The sequence below is a fragment of the Sciurus carolinensis genome, chromosome 15 (assembly GCF_902686445.1).
Source record: "Sciurus carolinensis chromosome 15, mSciCar1.2, whole genome shotgun sequence".
In the NCBI taxonomy this organism is placed as follows: Eukaryota; Metazoa; Chordata; class Mammalia; order Rodentia; family Sciuridae; genus Sciurus; species Sciurus carolinensis.
In genome coordinates, this window is record NC_062227.1 from 64,650,924 (window position 1) to 64,677,526 (window position 26,603).

General features: G+C 42.8%; 1 protein-coding gene across 11 annotated transcripts in view; it reads left to right on the plus strand.

Annotated features, from left to right (window-relative positions):
- Positions 1-26,603, plus strand: part of Nedd4l (NEDD4 like E3 ubiquitin protein ligase) — a 312,978-nt gene that overhangs the window by 241,570 nt on the left and 44,805 nt on the right. For 7 of the 11 annotated variants that reach the window (XM_047526345.1, XM_047526346.1, XM_047526349.1 and 4 more), the window contains 9 exons: positions 1,457-1,623; positions 8,080-8,212; positions 9,213-9,389; positions 12,289-12,363; positions 13,875-13,934; positions 19,237-19,368; positions 19,874-19,993; positions 21,121-21,318; positions 26,494-26,571. In XM_047526345.1, the coding sequence (XP_047382301.1) occupies positions 1,457-1,623; positions 8,080-8,212; positions 9,213-9,389; positions 12,289-12,363; positions 13,875-13,934; positions 19,237-19,368; positions 19,874-19,993; positions 21,121-21,318; positions 26,494-26,571 (1,140 nt within the window). The remainder of the gene's footprint in view (positions 1-1,456; positions 1,624-8,079; positions 8,213-9,212; positions 9,390-12,288; positions 12,364-13,874; positions 13,935-19,236; positions 19,369-19,873; positions 19,994-21,120; positions 21,319-26,493; positions 26,572-26,603) is intronic. The other 4 variants (XM_047526347.1, XM_047526342.1, XM_047526343.1 and 1 more) reach the window with 2 other exon arrangements.

A 26,603-nucleotide genomic window follows, 5' to 3' on the forward strand; every position in this document is an offset into this window, starting at 1 on the left:
TTGAGAACTACCAGTGCGTTTTAGTATAGGTGAGCTTTTTGTGTCATGCTATGACGCTATCTGAAGAGTGGGTCCTTAGACTGTGGAATGTCCTGTGGACAGCCCTCTGCCCCGTGAGCTTCCCTCCTCATGAAGGCTGTTGTTGCTTTGGGCAGTCAGCTCTATGTAAGTCCCTTGTCATACTTGAAGCTGCCTCAGAGCATTAAGGTGATTTGGAAGGTCTCCCCCTGTTTCTTCTTCATTTGACCTGCAGTGCTAGCGTGCATTAGAAGAGCTCTCCTCTGGAAATTCCAGTTTTGGAATTAGCTGTCCAGAGCAGTTTTCTTTTTGTTCTCCTGGCATAGTGGTTTCTTGGCTTTCTGGTCACATACCTGTGCCTTGGGTCCCATTGTGCCTTCTGTGCACATGCCTCAGGCAGCGCTATTTCCTTAGACACACTCTCATTGTTCTGAAAGTGCGCATTAAACAAGGCCTCTCTGTGGCCGTTTCCACATCTGTTTGCAGCCATCACATATACGTGATACGCGAATAATGTGTTGTGGCAAGTTGACGGACCCACCCCCACCACCACCAAGCCATGTTCACAGGTGGCACTGGCTACAGGCTTTGTGGCTCTCACACGTGGAGAGGACAGCAGTGGGTGGCAGGCCATGGTGGAGGTTGACATTTCATCGGCACAGCAACAGATTTTTATTTCAAATCCAAGGAATTTTTTACACTCTTCTTGCCTTCCAACTGCAGTAACCAGTGAATTACTTAATTTTCCAGTGACTTTACTAGGGGATGTTAGGAAAGCAATACTTAATGCCTAAAGTATGCATTGTGAAAATGTCACTCTAACCCTGATACCATGAAACCTGTTTGTGTGCAGAGCCTAAGGAGGCAGCAGCAGCAACTTCCAGACTTCTTCTGGTTCCTGGGATTAAAGCAGACCAGGGTAGAGGCTTCACCTCCTCCCCATGCCAGCCTTGGGGCTGTCTTCCAGGGACCAGCAGAGCCCTGGGCTTCCCAATCACCCGGGTCATGCTTTCTCTTAGAACACTTGGGTTATGGCTCAGCTTTACCTTCAGGAGGTGTTGAGTGAATGACAGCTGTAACATGGCCCATGTTCTTGGCTTTAAACAGCCCTGTTATTCAGGTCAGAATAACAAACAGGAAACATGACAAGAGTATAATGTGACTTAAGTGACTTCACAGACTGCATGTCCCAACCTGTGTGGCTCCCTGCGGTAGTATCCTCTTAGCAGGCAACAAGAGTAAATGACCATTGCTCAAAAAATTTTTGAGACTTGAATTGATTTTTTTACTCTTTTATGGAAATGCAGCCAAATGTGACACATGAAGCCATTGCAAGAACCAGGGCATGCAGAGCAAGGCAGAAGGACATAGAGAACGCTGGCTTTTCCCACATACTGAAGAAATAACCTCATAATCTTCCTTTAATTTTGTCCCACAGCACGGGTGGGAAGTTGTTGACTCAAACGACTCAGCTTCTCAGCACCAGGAGGAGCTGCCCCCGCCCCCTCTGCCCCCAGGGTGGGAAGAGAAGGTGGACAACTTGGGCCGCACTTACTATGTCAACCACAACAACCGGACCACCCAGTGGCACCGCCCCAGCCTCATGTGAGTACCACACAGTGTGGGGGCACCCGGTCACCCCTGCAGATTAGTTATGATCAGAGTGACTCTGGGACAAGGCTGGAAAGTAAACCGTGTGTCAGTCAAGCAAGTGGCTCCTCACTGCAGTGGGGACATGAGAGCGAGACCAACACGGGTCGGGAGGGAAGAGGCTGTGGCCTGAAGTCCTGGGCTGCCGGTTCAATATGAGCTGATGTGCTTCGCATGTCTTTTTTAATGGAATCCTGACATCTGTTTTTCCAGGAGTTATCATATGTTTAATGATTATATTTCTTCCCTCTCCTTTAGCTGCTTCTCCTGACTGATACAGAATGGAAAACAGCAAGCAAATTGGCTTTGCAGTTTTCTGTTTCCTTTTAATTTTTGGATTTTTATTACTTTTAATTATTGGACTTGGAAACCCTCTGAAAAGCTTTTTTCTCATTTTAGGAAATGTATATATTATCCCCTTCATATAATTAGAAATGCATTTGAGATTTGCAAAGTTAGAATTATTCATTACTGGTCTGGAGTTGTGACTCAGTAGTAAAGCACTTGCCTAACATATGTGAGGCACTGGGTTCAATTCACAGCACCAAATATAAATAAATGAATAAAATAAATGTCCATCAACAACTAAATTTTTTTTTTTAAAAAAGAATTAATAATTACTATTTGTTCTAATCATTCACCAGCTTCAGGGATATAGTAAACCCATTGATGTTTTATTTCCTCAGCAATTTTTTTTTTGATGATAGCAAATGAATCCTACTTAAATCTTAACTACTATAAAGAAGGTTTTGCAGCAGGCTGTTGTTAAATCATAATGCACAGCAAAATGTAAATCCGTTGATACACAATACAGAGCAAAATCAAAGTACTAAGGAAAGGAAAAAATTATTCTAGAATTTATGAGCTTCCTACCATCCAAGCCAAGTGGGTAATTATCAATTATTGTACAATTCTCAATATGTAATGAAGGCAGATATACTAGCTGAGATCATTTTCTCTTCAACTCAGAATCTGAAAGAAATTTGCTAATGGTGCTTTTTAGACACGTGGTGATAGCAGTATACTGAGAAGTTCTTTCAAACCCTTTTGAGAGATTACAGAGATACTCTGCATGTGACCGAGTGGAGAAGGTGAACAATTTGACTGGTTTGGGTTTTATTTAATTTGGAAGTAAAGCTTACAGAATCTAGAGCAATGAATAGCTGAACCTCCCTGAGCCTCCAAGTGGGTTCTCATGAATATCATCTGTCCTTGCTCACTTTGGACTGCCCATTAACTCATTGTTCCCAGAACAGCATAACTGTCAAGACATTGGGGTAATGCTGAACTATGCTATAATTTTTCCCATAGAAATACAAAAAGACATGGTTTAGTCAATGCTATTTATTTGTTCATATTTTTATTTATTCATATTTCCCTCTCATTAAAAATCTGAGCTATTAAAAGTATGGCAAGTGATTTGACTACTTTAGGTGTTTGTAATAAAAATGACCTTGGACCCGCCTTGGGCTTGGTTGCATCCAGAGATGGGAAGTAGTAGCAATACCCTAATGAAGCACCTTTATCCTCCTTCACCAAACAGCACAAGAAAGCAGAACCTGAAAAGGTGACACGCAGCGATGGCCAGAGTATCATGTGATCTCTGTGGAAAAGGGACAGTTACACAAGGGACCAAATCAAAAGACAGAAGCAGAAATAGCTAGCACATAGATGGAAAGGTCTTCAGCTTTGTTGTTAAGTATCATGCAGATCGAAGTCTGCGTTTTTGGGATAAATGGGGATACTTGCTGCTTTCGTTGCCTCAGAGTGGTGTAACTCTAATGAGGGAATTCCTGAGAAGACACTTCACGCATTTTCTCAGCATTCCATCTCTGTGATTTTCTGATAGTTTCACGGGTGTGTGCTTATCCCCAAACTCATCCACATGTGTTCCTTAAGTAAATACAGATTCTATGTGTCAGTTGTACCTCAGTAACTTGGTTAAAAACAGTACCACATTTGTGGGAGTGTCCCAGAGAACTGATCCAAACCAAACCAGTGGATGCATCTCATGTAACTCTGGCTCATCACTAAGCCGGAAGCAGCGAAGGGAAATGCAGTTCTTGACATGAGTTCAGATTCCAGCGTGGTTTCAGGAGAAGTTGGGGCATGGCTGTCCCCATCAGTGAGGCATCACTACTAGAGGGAGAGGCTGAACCAGGAAGGATGTCAGCAGAACTCGGTGAAACACAAGGACGTCTTCCTTTCAGTGGACTCGGCTTCTAGAAAGCAAGACAAAAGTCAGGGAGAAAGTCATTCTTCGTGACAGAATTTTCATATCCTCGGCACTTTTATGGACTGTGTTCCTTTTTCCTTAATTTTGTTAGGCCTGGTCAAAAGCCCTTGGACCCCCAGAATTATCTTGAGAATTGATTTAGTTCAAAAATAATTTTTTCCACCAGGCACGGTGGTGCACGCCTGTAATCCCAGCAGTTCAGGAGGCTGAGGCAGGAGAATGGCAAGTTTGAAGCCAGCTTCAGCAAAAGTGAGGTGCTAAGCAACTCAGTGAGACCCTGTCTCTAACTAAAATATAAAATAGGGCTGGGGATGTGGCTCAGTGGTCAAGTGCCCCTGAGTTCAATCCCCGAGAACCAAAAATAATAATAATAATTTTTATCATAACTCAGTTTTCACAGAATGCTGCAGCACCCATCAAGGGAGATGACTGTTGTTAGGAAGTATCCTAATTAAGAGGTCAGAGAGTGGTTGCCCGTGCTAACTAAGCCAAGAAGTGACCACCTCAGTGACTGATTCTTACCCACCTGCTACAGGCCTGTGTCCAGACTTGAGCCCACTGAAAACAGGTTTGAGTTTTGTCATTGACTCCCTGCTGCCCGCAGGGTGTCCCCACAGAGCTCTTCATCACCCTGGTCTCTGCCACCCACAGTCACACACGTGGTTCATTCAGTGGCCTGGTCACAGCCACTTTCTGCTTGCTTTCACTTGTTCCTGGGTCTTGTGCATAGTAGCCCATCCCCCAAAACAAAAGCGAGTTCCAAGAGTCCAGAGCATGCCCATCCTGGGCCGACTGCACACCTCAGCCCACCGGCCTGCCTTTTCTGAAGCCTTGTGCTGCACCGTGTTGTGACATGGAGCACATGACACTTCCCCATTCAGAGATCTCCTCCTCTACTCCTGGAATGTAGCAAGATACATTTTAAATGGATGGCTATCCAACAGGGGCCACTTCTGGAAGTAACTCGAGGCTTATGATTTAGTGCACTGGCTAGGCCAGCTTTAGGCCTAGGCTCAGAATTTTAGCACACAAGATGACCCGAGAAGTCACCCCAGCTCTTTCATTTCGGAAAATGTCTTTTAAAACATCCCTAATTTTATATTTGTTCTTGATCCTATTTAAAGGTAAACTGTAAATTTTGGCATAAGAACAAAAATTTTTGAAGAGGTGAATGCAGTATATTACAACATTTTGTAAGTAAAGATAAACTTGTTAACACTGGCTTTAGCCCTTTTTGTTGTATTTGGTACAGCCCCTGCTTTCGTAGTGATTCAGTCACCTCTCTGCTTCAGGTTGTCTCTGTCTTCACTATTGTACCTTAGATGGAAATGATCTGACACACTCATCTGTGGTTGGCCCTGAGCTTATTTTCAAGGCAGGTTGGGACCCATGCTCTCTTGCCATTTCCCCAAAAGTCACTGAAGAATGTATGTGCAAAATTCCTGACTGAAGAAAAATGGAAGTAGCCTTTCCTTAAATTATTTTCTTTTCTCCCAGTAAAATCATTTTTCCGTTTTCCATTTTGGCCCATCATCCCAGATATGGAACACCTACATAAACATAAATTGATGACCTGTTTTAATATATCTGTGTCATTGAAATATTTGCAGAACTGAAAACTTGAAACTTAGATGGTTAATTTGTCAGAAATCATCATAAATGGTTCCACGCTCCAAACTTCCAGTCTGTTTCACCAGCCCTCTTGCTCACTCACTTAATTAAATGCAGTGGCCACCCCTGTGTGAACATTTTCAAATTACCACTTAAGACCCTAAAAACCCTTGGGTGGAATTTCAGATTCAGAGTTATCTTGCTTCTTAGGCTGTTTAATTGTTTCTGCTTCATGCTGATTACTGATTTTTCGAGCTCATTCTTTAAAGAAAATTGACATAATTGATTTTAAATGCATCTCTTTTTTTAAAAAAAATTTGATCCTGGCACAATAGACTTTCATATATTTCTGAAGCAAGTAAGATACAGACATAGTAACATTAAACCTTCATTCTTCTCCACCTCTCAGAGTCCCTGTAAGAGCCGAGGATGTACTGCGCACCTTGTTTAGGGACAGGCACTCAGCAAAATGAACAGTTTACGCCCTTTGTGTGACTGCAACTGGCATTTCAAGAAAGATTTAAAATTTTGATAAAACTTTTGGCTGTGAAATATTTTTAAGTGAAGTCGCTCATCCTAAAAAGAAATTGCTTTCATTCTCAAAAAGTGAAAGAGGATGTGTATAGTTTCCTTTGCCTTCTTACTAACTGAAATTGTTTACATATTTTATGAATATATTCTGATCATTTTCCTTCCAAATGTTTCTGTTCTCTATTAACATCGTATTTCATTGTCATTGTGTTTTTAAGAATTGAATATCATATAAAAATGACTACAACATAAAATTACAAATACAGCATTGTGTTTTGTAACATAACCAACAGCATCATTTTTAATAATTCTATTTTCCTGCTTCCAGAAGTTTTATTAATATACTTTTATATACTATGACTTTAATAATTCCCTCTATGATCATAATAATGTTTTCTCCTCTGTTTAGTGTGCTATTTTACTCTAGTTATATTTAGTATAACTATAAAATAGGCAGAGAAGTTATCTTGTTAAGAGTGCCAAACATTTGTGTATTGGATATACAAATATAATAAAATACTAATCCAGACTCTAATAATAAGGAAATATCATTTGAAAAATGTAGATTGAATAGAAGCACACTAACCTGAACACTTGCCCCTTGACCAGGAAAGCTAATAGTGTAAAGTTGTCCATTGGAAATGCTCAGCTGTTTAGGAAGTCCTTGTTGAAAAGTCATCCACTTACTTGCCAACAGCTGCTAATTGCAGACTAGACACTATCACGGGCTCAGCAGGCACTTTTTGGGACATAGCACCAGTTAGTTTGAGACTATACTAGAAACCTTAAAACCTTTGTTTTAGAAAGAATCTATAATTAGGGCTCTTAATATTATATCTCAATTAGTCTAAAATAACTTTCATCTAGTCTGAAACATTAACTTGCAACATATTTTTTGTTAATGGAATGTCAAATCTTATTGGCAATGTGCTGAGAGTTTCCTCTGAAAAATGTTTTGGAATTTAAACTTCTACTCTGAAAGCCTCTGAGTTTTTCTCCCCAGAGGACCATTATCTGTAACATGCAGCAAAAAAACGTTTTCAAGATTAAGTCAGTGCATTCAGATCTTGAATTGAGAACCTTATGTAACCCCCTCCATCACCCCAAAAATACACACAAAATGATGTTGCAGTGTTCTTCAAATCCCAGTGGACTTGGGAAGTTGGTTCAGATTTTTGAAGTAGGTTGGAGGGAAGAGAGGTCGTGGTAGTAGGACTCTTGAGATTTCGTCAGAACGCAAGATAGAAAGCAGCTACTGGGTCAGGAGTCCTTGTCTCTGATTGCTGCCATCAGTTTATACTGTTGGTTATCTTGGGTCAGTTGCTGATGACCAAAGTAGCTGCTTTGTCATTGCTGGGCTCCATAAAGGGTCTGTGCTGATGGGCTGTACGTGTGAGCTCGCTTCTCGCCTCCATCCAGAGGCCTCAGGTCCCACATGGGTTGGAGGACTTTGAGTCCTGTTCTTAAATACTAAAGTACATTTTAAGGTACGATCAGTGCTCTCTCGAGGGTTCTACACATCAAAAATATTTGGAAAAAAGCACTACACCTGTACTGAAACCATACAGAACTTTTATTTTCTTATCCTAAAAAAAGAAGGATAATAGCTATGTTCATGGCATGTACATTGAATTAGGTATTACACATAATCTAGCAATGACAAAGTGCATGGGAGCACGTGGTAGGTTTTATGCAAGTATCATGCCATTTTATGTGAGGGACTTGAGTATCTGTGACTTTGGTTCCCTTGGGAAGCGGAAGGGATCCTGGAACCAGTCTCCTGTGGATGCCAAGGGACAACTGTGTATGCCAGAACAATGCCCTAAAGCTTGTGACCACTGTGCTACGAACAGCGTGCATTTGATCGAAAGGGACCTTGTCCTGCACTCTGCCCAAGATAAGGTGGAAGAGCTCTCTGGCGAGCAGCCGTATTCCGTGTATGTCACTGGTGTCCTGGCGTGCTGCCCTTAGGGTTGGACTGTTGGAGGACTGTTCCGAATACCACTCCCCTTCTCTCCCCCACCCGCTCTTAGGGATGTGTCCTCGGAGTCGGACAATAACATCAGGCAGATCAACCAGGAGGCGGCACACCGGCGCTTCCGCTCTCGGAGGCACATCAGCGAGGACCTGGAGCCCGAGGCCTCGGAAGGCGGGGAGGGCCCTGAGGTAGGAGGGGCTGCCGTGATTCCTTCTCAGTGAGCCTTGTCTAGGATGTCAAGATGGGCTGCATAGCGAATGGGTTGCCATCTGGTGCTAATTAATTTAGCAAGTGCTTGTAAAATCCATGTTTGACAAGCACATGTGACTCTATCATCACAAAAGGGAATAGCATTATTTCTAGTATGAAAATCTGAAGATCTTTTCACTTGGTAATTTGTTTTTCCCCAGAGTCTAACCATATTTTATTAAATGACATCAGGTTATCATATTCGAATAGTTGAACGAGCCCTATAACTTGTTCACAAATCACAGACACGTTTTTACTGAGTTGTTTTGACATCTTAAAAGAGAATTATTACCAAGAAAATACAAATTTGGGATGGGCAATAATCTTAACTTCCATGCTGTCTTAACAGCTTTGTTTACTTGCTAGAAATATGTTCTTTTTAGACATTGTATTGGAAAGAGAACCATTCACAAATTGTTGCAGTAATCACAATTAGAAAAGCAAATTAATGATTTTAAAATAAATCCACTAGAAGTTCTTTATTCCAGTGCTTAATTACAGCTTGTCAGATCTGTGCTGTTTTCATTATGAATCCTCAGCAGTTAGAGTAAAAGAAACCCATGAAAATCATTGGTGCACTCCTGAGAAGATTGTTTTAGCCCATGCACATTAACAAATGCTGACAAGAAGCCACCCCTCAGAGCTGGTGCCCAAGGGGTTTGTAAGCACTACCTCTGCATCAGGCATTTTGGTCCTGTCTCAGTGCCAGTCACTAGCTCTTGTACCTTGGGCCAGTTTCTCTCTGTGCCTCAATTTGCTCATCTTTCAATTGAAACAGGAGTCAGATCTTCCTCATGATTATTGTGAAGTTTGTGTGTCTCATGCTAAGCGTTGACTACATGTTGATTATAGTTATTCCCATGATTATTGTATGTTTTCATTGAGAACAGGGCAATCCCCAGTTCTTAGCCTTTACCCCAGTGTCTCATTCCTTCAAAGCCTTGGGAGACCATTTCAGAAGAAGTGAATATGGCTGGAGACTCTCTTGGACTGGCTCTGCCCCCACCTCCCGCCTCCCCAGTGTCTCGGACCAGCCCCCAGGAGCTGTCGGAGGAGCTAACCAGAAGGCTTCAGATCACTCCAGACTCCAATGGGGAACAGTTCAGTTCTCTGATTGTAAGTAGTAGGCTTGAGCAATATTCTTTTTTGTTACTTCAGGAAAATCGTGTATGCAAATGACACCCAAAAGTCTTCCAACTTCCAGTTAACTGACATTTTCCAAAGTGTCTTCTTCCCTAGAAACAGAACTATACTAAAATTAGCCCAGGCAGGTGAGAATCTTTTTTGATTTGGAAAATAGCTATGCATCACCAGCTCTTTTTCTGGATTTGTAAAAAAAAAAAAAAAAAAAATTCAAAGGTTAAAGTTCCATGAATTCTGTAGTTACTAGCTTTCACCTTGTAGATTTTCTTTCCCAACTAAAAAACTCACAAAAAATTGTGCCTTCATTATGAAGGTGGTATTTCATGGGACCATTATTAGAAGCCTTTGGGTCTCTTGATCAAATCTCTGAAATCATGTTTCAGAGGTTTATCATTCCCACATCACAAGATAAGGGCATGAGATTTAATGGCCCATCCAAGACAAGGTTTGAATGGGAAGCAGAAGACAGGAGCTTCCCAGAGCATGACTCCTTGAGAAATGGTGTGAAAGGTAACACTGGCATCAAGGTAGCCTTTGGGCTGAGGTTCTCAACCATCAGAGAAATGCTTTTTAGAAGCTTCAGATAGGGCTGATCCCCAGTGAAAAGCAATGGAATCAGTCGCGAAGAGCTTTGCATTTTACAAGATGAAACTTCAGAGAAGGCCTATAGGTAATCACTGCATGTGGGTAGAATCAAGATCAAATGCAAACTCAGTGTTTTTCAAGAAATGGAACTTCAAGATGTACTACAGTGAGTGATCACAGTCTCTCCACTGAAAATGGCATCCTAGAACGAACAGTCCCTATTATGAGCATGCTGAACGTAAAGAGATAGGAGGACTCTAAATTACAAAAACATAGTAAGTACTCACAAGATTGTTGCTCCTTTGGATAGGTGTTTTCATTTCAAAAGACATAGTGGGCTAATGTGACATGAGTTGCAGTGATTACTTGTTAATGTGGTTTCACATTAAAATTCTATGAATATTTTTCAGAAAGAGAAATACCACTGAGATGAAAATTTAGTACTAAGTGAACAGGAAAAGAGGTTGTATATGTGAGATATTTGAATTGGTAAAGCTGTTGCTATGGAAACAAGCAATGAAGTCACGTACTTAATACCTATTTTAAAAAAAAGGAATAGTATAAACAATAGCAATTGTATACCTTTAGTCAAACAAGTGAAAAAACTCAGTTTTCCTCAACATTAATAATAAATTAGCATTTCTACTTTTTGCATAGGGAGTTCTTGGATTTAATTGTTCTGTAAGAAAAATACACACGCACATACATCCTTAAGACCCAAGTGCAGTATTTTTATATTTTCAGATTATGTTAAGTGTTAGAATGTCTAGGGAACCCGTCTCTGGTTTTGCCCCTCAGGGTCACTGTATTCAAGGACGGTAGTGTGAACATTTGTTCAAGAGTGACTCCTTTATGGAATCAACCTAGATGCCTGTCAACAGATGAATGGATTAAGAAATTGTGGTATATATGCACAATGACATTTTACTCAGCCATAAAGAAGAATGAAATTATGGTATTTGCTGGCAAAAGGATAGAAATGGAGAACATGCTAAGCAAAATAAACCAGACTTAGAAAATCACAGATCAAATGTTTTCTCTCATGTGGAAGCTAAGGTAAAATAAAGGAAAGAAAGAAGGGAAACTTGGATATCATAAAGCTGTAGGGAAAATCAGTAGTGTAGAAGAAGATGGAGAGGGAGAGAGGAACAGGAAAGGGGAGGAAATGCAGAATGAATTCTTTAAAAATCATGTTATGTGCATATATAAATACACCCCAGGGAATTCCACTTTCATAAGTAGAAAGAACTAAACAAAATAAATACACAGATGAGCAAAAATAAGACCAGTAGAGTAGAGGAAGGAGACATGGGGGATGGGAGGAATGTGGACTAAAATTGAATTCCATGCATGTGTGATTCTGTCCTGATGAACTCAACTACTTTGTATAACTATAATAATCTAATAATAATTGTGTAAAAATTTTTTAAAAAAAGACTCCTCCACATGAGCCAGTGTGGGAAACTACATGGTAGTCCCCGTCACCACCTCAGAGTTTCTCTTGGACATTATCTCATTTTACTTGTCATTGCAAACATGTTAAAAATAAGAGTATGTTGCAGACTTATATAGTGGATAAACCTGCTAATAAGGAGACCCTTGTTTTCAGTCTGTGATCTGCCACCATCTCCGTTCAGATTTGTCAGGCTTTGTTTAACCACGTAGAATGAGAGGAACATTCTACACTGCACACCAGGTTGGTTTTAGATTAGCCCCACTGTTTCCCTTCCTTTTTTGTTCTGTACTACTTGAACTCCACTCAGAAGCTAAAATGAAAAGTACCTCATCCTTCAGGAGGAGGAGAACAAGGTGAGGTTCTGAGTTCCTGGGGACATAGAATCCAACTGATTCTTTGTCACCTCTAAGAGTCAGTAAGTGTTGAATAGCCTTACACCCCGTATCTTCCTTTTCCCTCTATTCCCTGTCACAATAGAAGTTGCCTAGAGCTGACATCCCAAGCAGAGCACAAGAGTGCTGACTTCTTACTGCTGGTTACATAGCAGCTCCGGAGTGTTGCAGGGGCCAGTTGAGCATCCTCTGCAGTAGGTTGAGTCTCCCTCTCTGCTTTAGCTACTAAGTCTAAGGGACCATTCAAAATCCCAGCCTGCTGAAAACACCAAGAATTGAAACAGACTGACTTCACTCCTTCAGGGTCCACTCTGATTACGGCAAAGGGACGTTCCTTTTCATGACTGTATAGGATTGAGTGATAGAATTTTCTTAAGCCAGCGAAGCTCATTTCTAGGAATATGCCTTCTGACGCTTCCTGTCTTTCCCTCCCCTCCAGCAGAGAGAGCCCTCCTCAAGGCTGCGGTCCTGCAGTGTCACCGATGCGGTCGCAGAGCAGGCCCACCTACCACCGGTAACCCATGCTCATTTCCAGTCACCAGCTGGCTTTTGGGCTTTGATTAGAAATCTTCTTGGCTACTGAGAAAGAGTTTTTCCTGTGAAGATCCATTCACCACGTAAATGTGATGCTTGAAACTTACCTCACAAATTGACCAGGGAGGGTGGGTCTCCAACACACAAATTGGTATTGCCACTCAAGTCTCCAAAATACTTAAAACTTTGCTGCTTTGGTTTTCACCCCAATTTCCACCAATTCTGATGTGCTTCCTTAAGGGTAATGACCTGGTACTTTAATAATTCCCTCCACTTTGTGGAGTGACTGTCTCCAGCAAGCTGGACCCCGCAAATCTACCAACCCCTTAAAACAGGAAGAACTCTTCTGGGTAGTCACATGCTCTTTCCATCCCTATGGCCTTGACTCTTAACTCCACAAAGACGCCTGCTCTCTCTTTAAAGGCAGAGAATTGGCAATAGTTTGTGCTTACTCCCCCAACCTTTAGTGACTATCAGCAAACAGAAGCGGTAGAGGGTTAGTAGCATCCAGTGTATATAACAATTAAATATTCCAATTGGAGGACACGTCAGCACTTCCTCAGGAAGTGTGGGACATACACATTATGAAGGAGAAATTTTAGGTCAACTTATTTCCTATTTTGGAGGTAAAAATATTATGCAGTTTTACACATTTGATTTGGCATTTGACCTTGACTTCTTTTATTGCTACGCAGCTGATTATTTTATGACATTCTTCATTATGTGTGAATTTGAGGGGAAAAATATCAATGTCTTTCCTATCGTGTCCATTTTTACTTGACTTCAAAGGGTACTTTGACCTAGGTTTTAGTTTTTTATGCTTAAAAACTGAATTAAAGAGTGCACTAGCCACGCTGATTGATTCAGTTGTGAGCTACACACAGTCGACTGGTTCATAACAAGCTGGAGGAGAGCATCTTTGCGGGAGAGGTTCAGCACGGCCCCTAAAAGAGAACAATCAGCGGTGATGAATGGTGGGGTGGTCCTCACGCTAACCATCCTGTGATTTTCCTTGATGAATTAATGGCACTTTCTCTCCTTTTCAAAATCGATGTCAATTTAATTTGCCAAAGAGCTCACTTTCCTGGAGACTGGTGATTCCTCCCCCTGTGCTGTGAACTCACTGATTACCAGCGGCCTCCGCCTGAGTTTTGGAATTTGCGGATTTGGGAATCTTATCCCTGCCAGTGAGGGCAAAGCAGACCGGCTTTCTATTTTTCTCTTCTCGGCCATCTCACTTTGTTGAGGTTGCTGTCATTAAGCAGACCGGCTCTGCAGCCTGAGCCTCTCTGGGCAGCATGGGGTTGGGTGGGGCTTCTCTGGCTGCTGGTGGTCAGTGACTGCTCAGCTTCATTTGGCCCCCGACTGGTGTCAGGGATTCTGCTCTCTTGTCACCTGCCTTCCGGCACTGTCACAGCCATGATCCCCGGTGCACTATGCCATGGGTCGTCCCCCGAGTGCACTTCACTGACGTCAATTATCATTTAACAGCCCAGTGCCCCAACTAGGAGAGCACGGTCGTCCACAGTCTCGGGTGGTGAGGAGCCGACGGTAATGACACGCTTTATTAGACATTAATTGCAGAGGTCTGTGGGGCGGTTTCATATTTTGATGGATGGTGAATATGCTTTAACAAGTGACCTCACTTTAACAAGTGAGATCCGCTTCAGGGGCTGGAGTTGTGGCTCAGTGGTAGAGCGCTTGCCTGGCACGTGTGAGGCACTGGGTTCAATTCTCAGCATCATATAAAAAGAATAAATAAGTAAAAGGTATTGTGTCCATCTACAACCTAAAAATATTTTTTTTAAAAAAAGATCAGCTTCATTGTGCTACAGAGATGCCTGTGTCTTTTATTTTGAACTTAACTTCTTTGGATTATTTAAAGGTACTGGGTAAAATGGAATGACTTTTGGTCCCATTAACTGTATTAGGAATACCGTCAAGCTTTGGTTAAGTGTGTTTAATTTGACTATTTCAGATATAGTTTTGCCTTCTAGTGTTTGTACTCTGGAAAAGCTTTTGCTTGTTAGAATACTGGGTTAAAATCATTTCATTGGAAGATAATCAAAGAAACCACAGGAATTGCATGAGTTTGTACAAGTGCTTCCTGATTGTGGACCAGGCTACATTCTCCTCTGCATTTCCCATATCATGTTTTTTTTTTTTTTTTTTTTTTTTTTTTTTTTTTTTTTTTTTTTTCATGTGGGGCCAGACTTACTGTGTCTCCACCATGAACCAATGTCCTTTCTCTGTCACTAGAGACTTGATTCACAGGAGAATGCACAGGTGATTATACAATTCCCAGGGCAGGGAGCATAATTAACCATCTTGTCCTGCCTATAAAGACTTAACTCGAGCAACAAATATACTGTTTATAGTAACTTTGAAATAATTATTATGTTCACAGAATGGAAAACTTGGAACTTAGTGGGTTAAGATATTTAAATGATCTAGAAAATTTGGTGCTGCTTTAAACCAGTTACCTACTATTCTTCTTAGTCATTGTTTTGAATATCTTATGCTACTCACGTTTTGGGGTGACTCTACTTTGTGTATTTTAATTGTCTCTGTCCCTAAAGTCAGATTAGCGTTGAGCAGGTGCATTGAGCTGAGGAAGCTTCTTGAAGATTTTGCCTTATTGTTTCATCCGTATTGTTTTTGCTGTAACTGCTCCTTAGTGTTGAATAACTTTAACTACATATATAATAGCTGGTTTTCTGAAGGATGGTGATGATTTAAAGAAGTGATTTAGGTATTGTTAGAATTTAGTGCAGGATTATGCAAGAGAAAATCAAGTTGGCACTCAGTAACCGTTGGCATGATTGAAGGCATTGAGCTGCTTTGGCTTTGGTGGAGTCATGCGTTGAGTGATCAGGCTCAGTCTCCAGGGGACTTCAGAGAATTCTGCATGAACTGTGCACAGGTAATGTCTGTGAGTGACAGAGCCAGAGGGAAACAGATCATTTCACGAGATGACTTTAGCATCTCACCCTGCGCATGGTCAGTGTATCATCTACCTCTGCATTTTATTGGCCTTGCGACCTGTTTCTGTTTTGGTGTGTTGTGCCAGCTGATGATGGTAAACAGCAGAATAACTGAGTCAATGTAGTACTAGGCTCCGTGACCAGAGTCGCCTGGTGGGTCAAGGAGGTTCCATCTGAATGAGATTCCATCTGGCTCCCAAACTGCCCTTTGCCTGCCTTCTTTCCTGTGCTCTCCTTTCCCCCACCCATGAATTAAAAGTGTGGGTTTGGGTTGGGTGTTGGTTTTTAAAAGACTTGAGCTCTGGAGTTCCTCCATGTGTCACTCTCAGGCTGTGCTTTCTCCATACCTGGAGAGGCTTAGAAGGAATCTTCCAGATCCCACCCCACCCTTCCCTTCTACCCCTCCATTCTTTGTCCTGTCTGCCCTGGACTGTTCTTCCCCAGTTCTGCTTCTATCATGGTTTCTGCCTCTCAGACACCCTTTCCTGTTCCTTTGCACATTGTCCTACACAGAAGCGTGTGTCCAGCCTGGAACTCCCTGGGGTGGGTAGCCTTGCTCCTTCCTCTGGGTTTTCCCAAACACGTGTGTGTTTACATGTATACACATGAGCTGTCTTCTTTTAGAAAAGCAAACCGTCATATCCATAAAGCTCAACAAATGAATCTTTTTTACTTATGGTCATCCTTCTGGGACATGTTACTAATTACTTAATATTCAGTGATGTGAGTACAGCTCATTTTGTATGAATTGTCCACACTGAAGGCACATCACTGTGTGGAGTAACCATCCTGGCATAACTGGCTTTCCTTATAGTGCTTTTGGTCCTATAGTATAACAAGGCCCTGATTCTCACCTACACAACCATAGCCCTTTGATTGTGGCAAGTGGATACACACTAGTGTCACTTTCTGGCAAGCTAAGCCGGAGCCCTCCCTTTGAGATACTAGGAGAGGGATAGCACAGTCCTTTGATCTTCACTGTGCAGATTCTAAAATTACACCAACATACTGCTCTGACAGGATTCAAGCCAGTCTTGGAGAATCTGTGGTGGTCAATATCAAAGTGGTTATTTACAAAACCATATTGATACTGGTTCAGTTTAAACTTGATCAAGTTCATCATTTTAATGAAAGAAACAAAGCTGCTGTAAAACTGGAGTTGGTGGACATTTGGCATCATAGAACACAGTGGGAAATTCAGTCTACAAATGGAAAGCTTGAGATGGTAAATGAAGCTAAGCAGCAGGTTTTTTTGTTTTTTGGTTTTTTTTGTTTTGTTTTGCTTTGTTTTGTTTTGATGAACCCAACTTATTTCCCGAGGAGATCTGTAGCACACTGTGTGCACACAGCAGAAGTCTAGATGGCCCCAAAGCTGGCCTGTTCCCGGGATATACTCACCATGTGCATCCTAGCAGTGTTTTGAATCACAAATGGAATCCTTGGCACAGGTTGTCCTACATGTTTATTTGGAAAGGACACAGTAAAGAAACATTTTAATAACACCCTCTCACATAAACGCCACTAAATTGCAGGTCAGCAGTTCAATTCTCAATAGAAGGGACAATGAACATTTTAATAAAATTCAGTAGTCTCTCTACTACTCTGCTGTTTTCCATAAACTGGTTAGTTCTGTTAACTGCTATCTGTGAAAATAACCTAGTCACTGGAAATTTGTACAGTTTAGACGTCAGTTCTGACAATATCCATGGCATATCCAAGTTATTTTAGTTTATCAATTATCTCATAAATATTCTTTCCAAGGACATTGAATTGTAATAATATTCTTAAGATTTTTGGATATGAGTTTTCTGAGAGCATGTTGAATTGCCTCTCCCCAGAGAGTTACATAGCTGATAATTCTAGTGACTCTGGAGGCTGAGGCAGGGAGGATCACAATTTCAAGGCCAGCCTCAGCAAGTTAGTGAGGCCCTAAGCAACTAAGTGAGACCCTGTCTCAAAATTTTTAAAAAGTAAGATAAAAAGGGACTGGGGTGGAGCTCAGTGGCAAACACCCTGGGTTCAATCCCCAGTACAGGAAAAAAAAAAAAAAAAAAAAGAAAGAAAGAAAGGTAACACAGCAGAGAGGGAGAAAAGAACAAACTCCACTTAATATTTCGTTTAGTCAAAAGCATTTTGATTATATAAATCATAGTAGGTTAAAATGTGGTAGCCTGCACTTTGCCAGAAATACTGATTGACTACTAAGATGTAGGCTTTTATCATGCTCAGATAAAGGTAGCCTGGAAATAGTGCTTTTGTGTTAGTGTCACAGCTGGAGAAGGAACAGCAGGGAGCTCTGCTCCAGCTCTGGACTAATCTGCCTTTCTAGTCATGAAAGGCCTTAAGTCTGTGAGTTGAGGTTTCTTCTCCTATTGAATCTCCTCCCCTCCTGGATCCAGGGTGCTGTGGTCATCTTGGAACTGTCTTATGGCACCTTTAGGACTTACCCAGAAAAACTTCAAGGAAATAGTTACTGCATTTTTAGCAAGATAATAATCGTGCCTTGCTGGCTAAGCAGTAACCACTGAATCTGCTGCTTCCCAGTTAATTGTGCAGTTGCTTTTTTTCCAAAGTGTGCTGTTAAGTGGCCTCCAGAGCCTCTTTGGATGCAGCCCTGAGTACCTGCGGGGACCTTGCTTGTGCTTTCCTGGGGTCCCCTGAGGGACCCTGTGTCCGTGACCTTCTTTGCCTAGTCAGGTTGTTAGTAGTGAACAGAAATGGTGGAATAAAGACAGGAAGGTAGGGTTAGCAGATCTACATCCTCAGCTCATTCAAAAAGAGTGACACCTGCTGAGACACCTGAAAGCTCAGGAAAGGTCCTAACTAGGGAGGGCAGCACCCAGGGTGGCAGCAGCCTCATGGAACAGTCACTCCTGGTTGTTGGACCTTGTTCCTCTTACCTTCTCCCAGAAGCCTGGTGACCCTGAAGAGCGTCCTATTTCTGAGATCTCCCACTAGAGCGCTTGTCTGCAGGTGCCGATCTAGGATGTGGCCTTCCCAGGACAGCACTCACTCCACGTGTCCCCTCACCTCATGAGTCCCTAACCCATCCTAGTCAGGTGTTCTTCTATTCAGACTGCCTTTCTCAGACTGCTTCTTAGGAGCAAAAGTGTCTTTCTGCAATCTAGTATGGATTATCCAAATACAGTCAGTCTACCCTGGACATGTTAAACCCAGAGACTGTCCATGGTTCATTTGCCAGTTAAAGGGATATATTCCATATCAGCGTACTGGGGTAAGAGTGGTCTCAGTTTATGAGGCTCCTTGGGATTCCTCTGTCTGGTGACAGACCTCCCTAGCTGAGGCATGCAGATGTACTGGTGCTCCTTAGGTGCCACTGTGGGAGGCTGAGCATCCATGAGGGTCTCTGTGTTGGATTTTTATTTTGCCCCAGAAGCTGTTATATACAGGGCCTCGTTTACTAGAGGAGCACCCCTGTACCAGTTGTGTGGAGCAGGAGTGTCCAGAGTGATCCTCTCATGGACAGTAGTGTTGAGTGGCTTGAATGCCTTTCAGCTCTCTGTAGTTTGGCAGTGAAGTTTAGTAACTAGAACAGATTAGAGTATCTTTCTCTTTCCTTAGAGTCACCTTTGCAACCACCCTTTTAGGTTTAAGACCTCCGGGTCTGAAAGTTGAGCCTGTAAGAACGTGGAGCCCCTTCACCCAGCTGTGTGGGGTTCGTCTCACAGTGGATTCGAAGCTCTTAAAAAGCTATCATTGTCTTTCAGATACTCTTTGGAATGTTTTCTGTGCCAATAAAATTAACTTAACCTTGTCCAGAAAGTAGAATTATCTGGTTGTATGTTACTGTATTAAAACTGATCACAATACAAATGCTAGTTGTTAAATAATAATGATTTCTTGCACAGCCATCAGTGGCCTATGTACATACCACGCCGGGCCTACCTTCAGGCTGGGAAGAAAGAAAAGATGCTAAGGGACGCACATACTATGTCAATCATAACAATCGAACCACAACTTGGACTCGACCAATCATGCAGGTATGAAGACCGCCATTCAACCTAAACGCAGGCTATAGCAACCGGGATACACATCACCCACATCCTCTCCTGATGTTTATGTTCTGCTCTGAAGGACGTGTTTAAAAAAAAAAAAAAAAAAACACGGTTTCAGAAAAGACATGCATTACTTTAATTACTTTAGTATGGCATTTACCTAAGGAAGACTTTGGACCTTAAATCATTCTGTCCCTGGATGTATTTTTTAAATGTGACATGAAAGGTATTTTCAAAATCAGCTTGTTGCAGCCCTACCCGCTCCCCCCTTCTTCTGAGGCTAGTTTTTATGTGGGCCAGTGATTCATTTTTATTCCCCTTGAATGTGTTTCCCCATCCTTTCCCCCATTATTATGTTTAATTATTTCCTCCATGCTTTAACTAGGCCAGCCCTCTTATTATTGCTGTGTGTTGTTGTTTGGGCTCACGCTCCTACTCACACGCAGGGAGATCCTCATATGAAGCTAACTTGTTTTTGCCTCCAAAATAGCTTGCAGAAGACGGTGCCTCCGGATCGGCCACAAACAGTAACAACCACCTAATCGAGCCTCAGATCCGCCGGCCTCGTAGCCTCAGTTCGCCAACAGTAACTTTATCTGCCCCACTGGAGGTGAGAAGGCTCCCTCGTCTAACTGAGGTCACCTCTGTCCTGTGGCTTCTCCTCATCTCTCTTCTCTCTTAACGCGGACTTCAGTTTTGCAGCCTCGTCCTGCGCAGTCATGTGTCTGGGGGTGCGTGTGTCTGGGGGTGCCCTCGTGTAGCCTCCCTACATGCTTCTCTGTCTCACCCAGTTAACATCCGGGACTCCCACGGTCCTCATCCTCATCCGGCTGACGCCGTGCGTGGTACCTTGTGCTGGATGTGGCCCCTCTTTTTCAGAACTTCTTCCATTCTTGTTGTGTTTTGCTCCTTATCGCCTGTTACTGCGTTAGAATTGCATAATAACTCTCTCAAGTACCAATGCTTATATTGAGTTTCGAAACATAGCTGTGGCTTTGATCATTTTTTCCTTTGACTGTAGGGACTCTCATGGGATGGGTGCTCGTGTCTCTGATGCACATCTGCCCCTCTGAGTCATTGCTGGACATCTGCTTTGCGCTCTCCTGTTTGTGTTGTTTAGTGCCATCCCTGGATGTCACAATGTCAGAGTTAGAAAAGCCAGAGAGGAAAGGTTTGAGGTTCTAAACTTGACTCTGCTCGAGAGATGACTGTGGGTTGGTTTCTCCTTTCTCTGGGTCGGGCTGCTGCTAGTGGGGAAGGGCTATGGCTCTTCCAGGCTCTAACGCAAACATGGCTAACAACTAACTCTGTCATTCCAGGTGATTGTCTCCATTGGTGGAGGTTTTTCTTCTGTGCTTTAAAATTTGCCAATCTGTTCTTACGTTAGACTGTGAGCTCGTTAAGAGCAGGGGCATATTTTTCTCCATTCTCTGTAAAGTCTCCATCCATAAGGCTGAATATGAGTATTTTTTGATACCTACCAAGTGGTTACTAAAGAATGGTGGTTATGAGTATTTAATATTGTTGTGTGTTTAACCAACAATAAAAAAGCATAAATAAAAACAAAGTATAAAGTTAGATTGATTTAAAAGTAAATTGAACAAAGAAACAGGGTTTCCAGGAGCTTCCCCCTTGTCCGTGTCCAAGGAGGAGCATTCTGCAAGCCCCACCCAGGTGTGTTTGACACACTGGAGTGGCACATGGTCGAGAGTTCTAATGCTCGTTATTGTTCCTTAGGGTGCCAAGGATTCGCCCATACGCCGGGCTGTGAAAGATACCCTTTCCAATCCACAGTCCCCACAGCCATCTCCTTACAACTCCCCCAAACCACAACACAAAGTCACACAGAGCTTCCTGCCACCTGGCTGGGAGATGAGGATAGCTCCAAACGGCCGGCCCTTCTTCATTGACCATAACACAAAGACCACGACATGGGTAAGGCTGCTGTTTTTCTTTGGCTCCATTTTCATCCTGAGGTCTGGCATTGGTTCTTTCTCTGCAGAGGAGTCTCCCAGACCCTGAAGCGTGTCTCCCGAGGGTCTCCTGACCTGCGTCTGTGCTGCAGGTCTGGACTGGCAGGGGCATAAAGGGCATGGGCACAGAAGCCAGATGCAGGTGTTGGTGTCAGGTTGGCCTGCCTTTCCTCGCAGCACTCAGGAGAGCTCTGGTTCAAGAGTTGGCCACATTTGGAATAAATGTGTTTCATATTGCTAGGGTTTTGTTGTTGTTGTTGTTGGGGGGTGGGGTATTTCATTACATCACCTGCAAATTGTTCACAAATAATTTTTCTTTCTCAGTTTTCTTTTGAAACTTTATTGCCATTACCCCACCTTTCTTGATTTGTCACTTCAGTTTTTAGTGTGGATGTCACTTTAGTGTTTTGCATCTCATGGATTGAATGACTTGACTGTAAATCTGATCACTCTCTTCAGAACACATTTGTCAAATCGATTTTTCTTACCATGTTGTTATTTTGTTGTGCTCTTGGATCATTTGGGAGAAAGAACCTGCGTGACGTATTACACAAAAGTGAATGTGCATGTCTTTATATTCCTCTGTCACTTCATTTCTTTTGCTGAATCGGTGGTGGCTTTTTCAAGGTAGCACGAGGTTCTTGTAAGAATTGGCTGGTGTTTTTCTAGTGTATAATCTCTAGACCTCTAAGTCAACTGAAATGTGTTCTGTCGTCTCTGGGTTTTGATGTGCAGGAGGTTAGTTTTTCCTCCTGCCCCACGTCCCTAGTTGTGTGAGTAGTCACCTCTGAGACTCCCCTGGTCCCTGCATCATTGGTCCTGCTTGCTTTGAGTTTGGAGATTATCTCTGATCCTGCTCTTCAGTCTTGGGTCAGCTTTGGATTCCTTTCCCTAGTGGTCAACACCAATGCGTCCAGTTGGGAGAGCAGCAGTATAATGCTAAGGAAAAGGTGTCAACCAAGGTGACCTGCACTGTCATTTGTACTTGGTGTGTGATGTGATGTTAATCCAGTCCTTGGTGACTGGTCTTGAGGGCACTCCCTAAAGTCGTGCAGACCAGTGCAGTGTGTCCCCATGAGGGCATTCTTGGCCCCAGGGCAGGCCTGTGCCTTCTGCTGTTGGATGTCTAACATCCTTGGCTCCTGCCACTGAGGGCTAATAGCTGCCGTCACCCACTCCCAAAATACTGATAACTAAAAATGCCTCACACATTTCCAAACAGCCTTCAGTGAGAGCCGCTCTTAAAGCTCTTGCTCTTCTGTAGGAGGGGAATTTACTCACCTGCCAAGAGCACTTATCATTGAGATCTGATGACATTCATTTGGTAAACTGATAACTGCTTCTAAGGCATATAATGACACAGAGGTTTGTTTGACTCACCTTTTAGTCTAAAGATAGTATTACAGGGTTGTGGGCCAGATGAGAATGAGAGACAGGCAGCTCTTTGAAAAACAGACTCGTGAAGATTGGATTTGGGTCTTTTTTTGTCACTGACACAGAACCCTGGCAGTCTGCTGGTGCTCCCATTTCCTATAGTGCTGCTATAATTTCATATCCTCAACCAGAAATTGGAGCTCCAGAACCAGGGGGTAAATATTATAAAAGCAGATGGCTCAGGGTATGGAGCCACTGTGACTTGCCAACATAAGCTAGGATTTTAGTAATTTGAACTAGCTTAGTAATCAAATCCCTCACCTTTTCACAGCCTTTCACGCCTCAACTGCAGTGTAATTGCAGCTGGGCAGTTTTTATTTTAAATAGTACGAGCTTTATTTATCGCTGCCACCATTGCTGAAAGAAACACAGTTTTAATTTCCAGTTGTTCCTTTTTACCCAGATAATTGTTATTGACAAATTTACTCATTTAAAATGTTAATTGGTTACAACAACATTTTGTCCCAGCTGCTGCTGTTAAAAATTCTTGGGGGGACAACTGGACATCCCCCAAGTGGCCACCTCCTTTCTTAAACCCAGGTGTGCTGTCACAGCTGTTATCTCTAAACAGAGACCAGCCGGAGATTCTCAGGGTGGAAGACACACTCAGTGTTCCATGTCCATTTTGACAAAGGACAGAGGGGCAGGGAACAGAAAAGATGATTTTTTTGACTTAAAATCGGATTCACTTTGGTTTGGGGATTTGTTTGTTTTCTGAAAGAATATATAAGAGGACAGCACAGCCTCCCTTAGATTTGAACATTAGGATAGGAAAAGGAGAAAAAAGCTGGTAAGACAGTTAATACTAATGAAATAGAACCTCTTCCCCCGTCAGCCGGGCCCTGTGGATTCTCGTACCAACCAGAAGCAGCAGAAGATTCAGGCCAGTGCTTCCCTGTGTGCACCTTGGGTGTTTGACAGCTATTCCTGAACACGGGTGATGAAGCTAGCCGCTGGCAGTTCATGTGGAATATGCATGACCATTTTGAAAAGAAAGAAAGAAAAAACAGGAAAGGGTGGCCTGGTCTCCACCTGGGTCAGGTAGCAGGAAGCAGCCTGCTGGAGGCCATCAGGTGGCAAACAAGAGCCTAGGTGGCCTCGCTGACCATTCCCCCTGCTAAGGGAGCAGCTCAGAGTGTCCGGGTACAGCAGGACATTCAGGCCTCTCACAGCACAAAGCTCTGGCTTATTTTTGTAACAAGAAAGATTACACCATCGTTAAGTTTCAGCTTTGTTTTCTACCCAAGTTCCAACTAATAAAAATGTCTGTGGCCTAGGCTTGATCGCCAGTCTCTTCCAGGAAGGAAAGAATAAAGGAAAAACAGTCGTTGTTTTGTTTTGTTCTTTTTTTTTTTTTTGAACCAACTGGGACTCCTGTCTCACATATTTTTAAGATTTAGGAAATCTAAATTTTAAGAATTAGGAAATCCTGTTTTCAAAGAAGATACTGACCTTTGCATTCCATTTGAAAACACTTACAATCGAATTGAAGAAGCCATGACTCATGGACTACTGATGAACAGCCAGTGTATCTGCATACTTGAGTCATTTGTATTCATATCATTCAAGACCTCATTAGTATTCCATCTTCTTATCATCCCTGGAGCTGTCCCTAACCACCCCCAGCCCTCAGTGGGAGAGCAGCTTTGTGGTGATCTCCAGACAGCCTCAGAGCTACTGCCATTATTTTGATTATTGGGGGTATAATAAAATAATATGACCCTCAGGGCCTCTGATCCTCACATCCTAAAAGCCTGGGTTTCCATGCGAGTCCAGTTTAGCAGACTGTGACACTGAGCTTATATCACATTTCTTGCTCCACTTCAGTCCTCTGCCCTCTGCATTTTGCTTAATTCTCTCTCTCTCTCTCTCTCTCAACCACCAGCCGGTTGTCTTGCACAGTTGACTTTGTGTGATTCTGAGGCGTGACTGGCCTTGCTGCAGCATGCAGAAGCCCTACCTCCTGTGTGAGAGTCGTCCCAGGCTGGCTCTACACCTGGCGTGGTCATTGGCTCTATGGGACCCAAGGGTCCTTGGAAACTGTGACTTTATGTGGTCCAACACAGAGTTGGGCAGCTTTGGTGAAGTTCTGTGCTTTAAGTTTTTCCTCTGTCTGCAGTTAACCAGTCACAAAAGTTGACCAGGTTATCAACTTCTTGGACCTTCTAAGTCCCAGATCTGTTTAGCATATATGTTTACTCTGCCTGTGTTCCAGTATACTATAGAATACTGGACTTTGTGCCACTTCTTAGCCTTTAAAAAAATATATTAGATTCAGGGTCAGCATTTATTACAAATGAAATAGATCATTAAAAGATTATTGCCTCAATTAGAAGTTTGCTATAGTTAACAGAAAGCAATGGTTGATTTTTTTTTTTTTTTAACTCTTGATTCTTGCCAGTTCCCCAAACCTGTCACTTCCTTACAATTCAGGGATAATATGGCTTATTGTTGACTCAGAAAACTGCTGAAGCAGAAAAACTTTTAAATAATTTGACAGCAGCAAAGGCTTTGATAAAATTGAATGAACCTAGTGTCAAATGTCTCAAAAGTTTGCTTTTTAACCTTGAGTTGCTACTCTGATTGACACTGTATTAGTGTGGGTTTTAGCACTTGTTTTCTAATCTTTTGAGTGTGAAGACATGGATTCTCTGCTGGGCATAGTAGCTCACGCCTGTAATCCCAGTGACTTGGGAGGCTTAAGGAGGAGGATCCCAAGTTGGAGGCCAGCTTCAGCAACCTAGCAAGACCCTGTCTCAAAATACAAATGGCTGGAGATGAAGTTCAGTAGTAAAGCACCAAAGTATCCCTGGGTTCAGTCCCCAGTACCCCCACTCCATGGATTCTGAGTTACATCACATTTTAAGTGGGTCTATGCATATATCACCTTTTAATCAGGCAACTCCCAGATGCCAGGCATAATATTTGGGCAAGTCAGTGTTCTAACACTTAGTTTCCTCATTTAAATAAACAAAGACCTTGCTTCCAGCCTCTTCACCAGGGGTACGACAAAATGGTATATCTGGCTATTCTTTGTAGATCATGGTTCAAGATGTTGGAGTCCACATTTCTCTTGTGTTGGTTCTCTGTGGTATCTCATGAACCATATCCCTTAAGAAAAATCTCATGTAAGCTTCTGTATTAAGGCATGAATGAGAATCCAGTCTGCAGAACTCGGTTGGGAATCTGGGTAAAGTTCCATAGCGGGGGCCTGTGATCTCATACGATGAAGCAGGCTGCCTCTGCGGTAGCACAGGACTGCCCAGCAGGCCAGCGAAGGCATGGAGGGCGCCAGCCCTGCTGGACTGCTTTTCCTCACACATCAGGATCCACAGGGGCATCTGTAGCCCTTTTCCCATGATCCCTCGCTCTCTGGAGTAGAGCCACGTCACCACTGGCACCTCCCAAGGTAAATCACTGCTGTAACCCACCCGCCTCAGCTTCCCAAAGTCTTGGGGGTATAATTAACCTTTTATTTAAATGTTCTTATTCTCCTTTCACCAAGCACAAGGAGGAAGAATAGAATCTTGCTTGAGAGCTGGTCAGCCAGGCTTCCTATACAGAGCAGAGAGCTGGGATCCTTCCTTGGCACATGCACAGGCAACCTGGTTGATCTGGAATGAACAACTGGAGAAAAGTAGAGCCCATAACTACTCCAGGGAGTCCCTCTTAACACTGCCCACCTTTTACATTTTTCCTGCAGGAAGATCCACGCCTGAAGTTTCCAGTGCACATGCGGTCAAAGGCATCTTTAAACCCCAATGACCTCGGCCCTCTTCCTGTAAGTACACTGGAGGCTCAAGGAACTGTCTG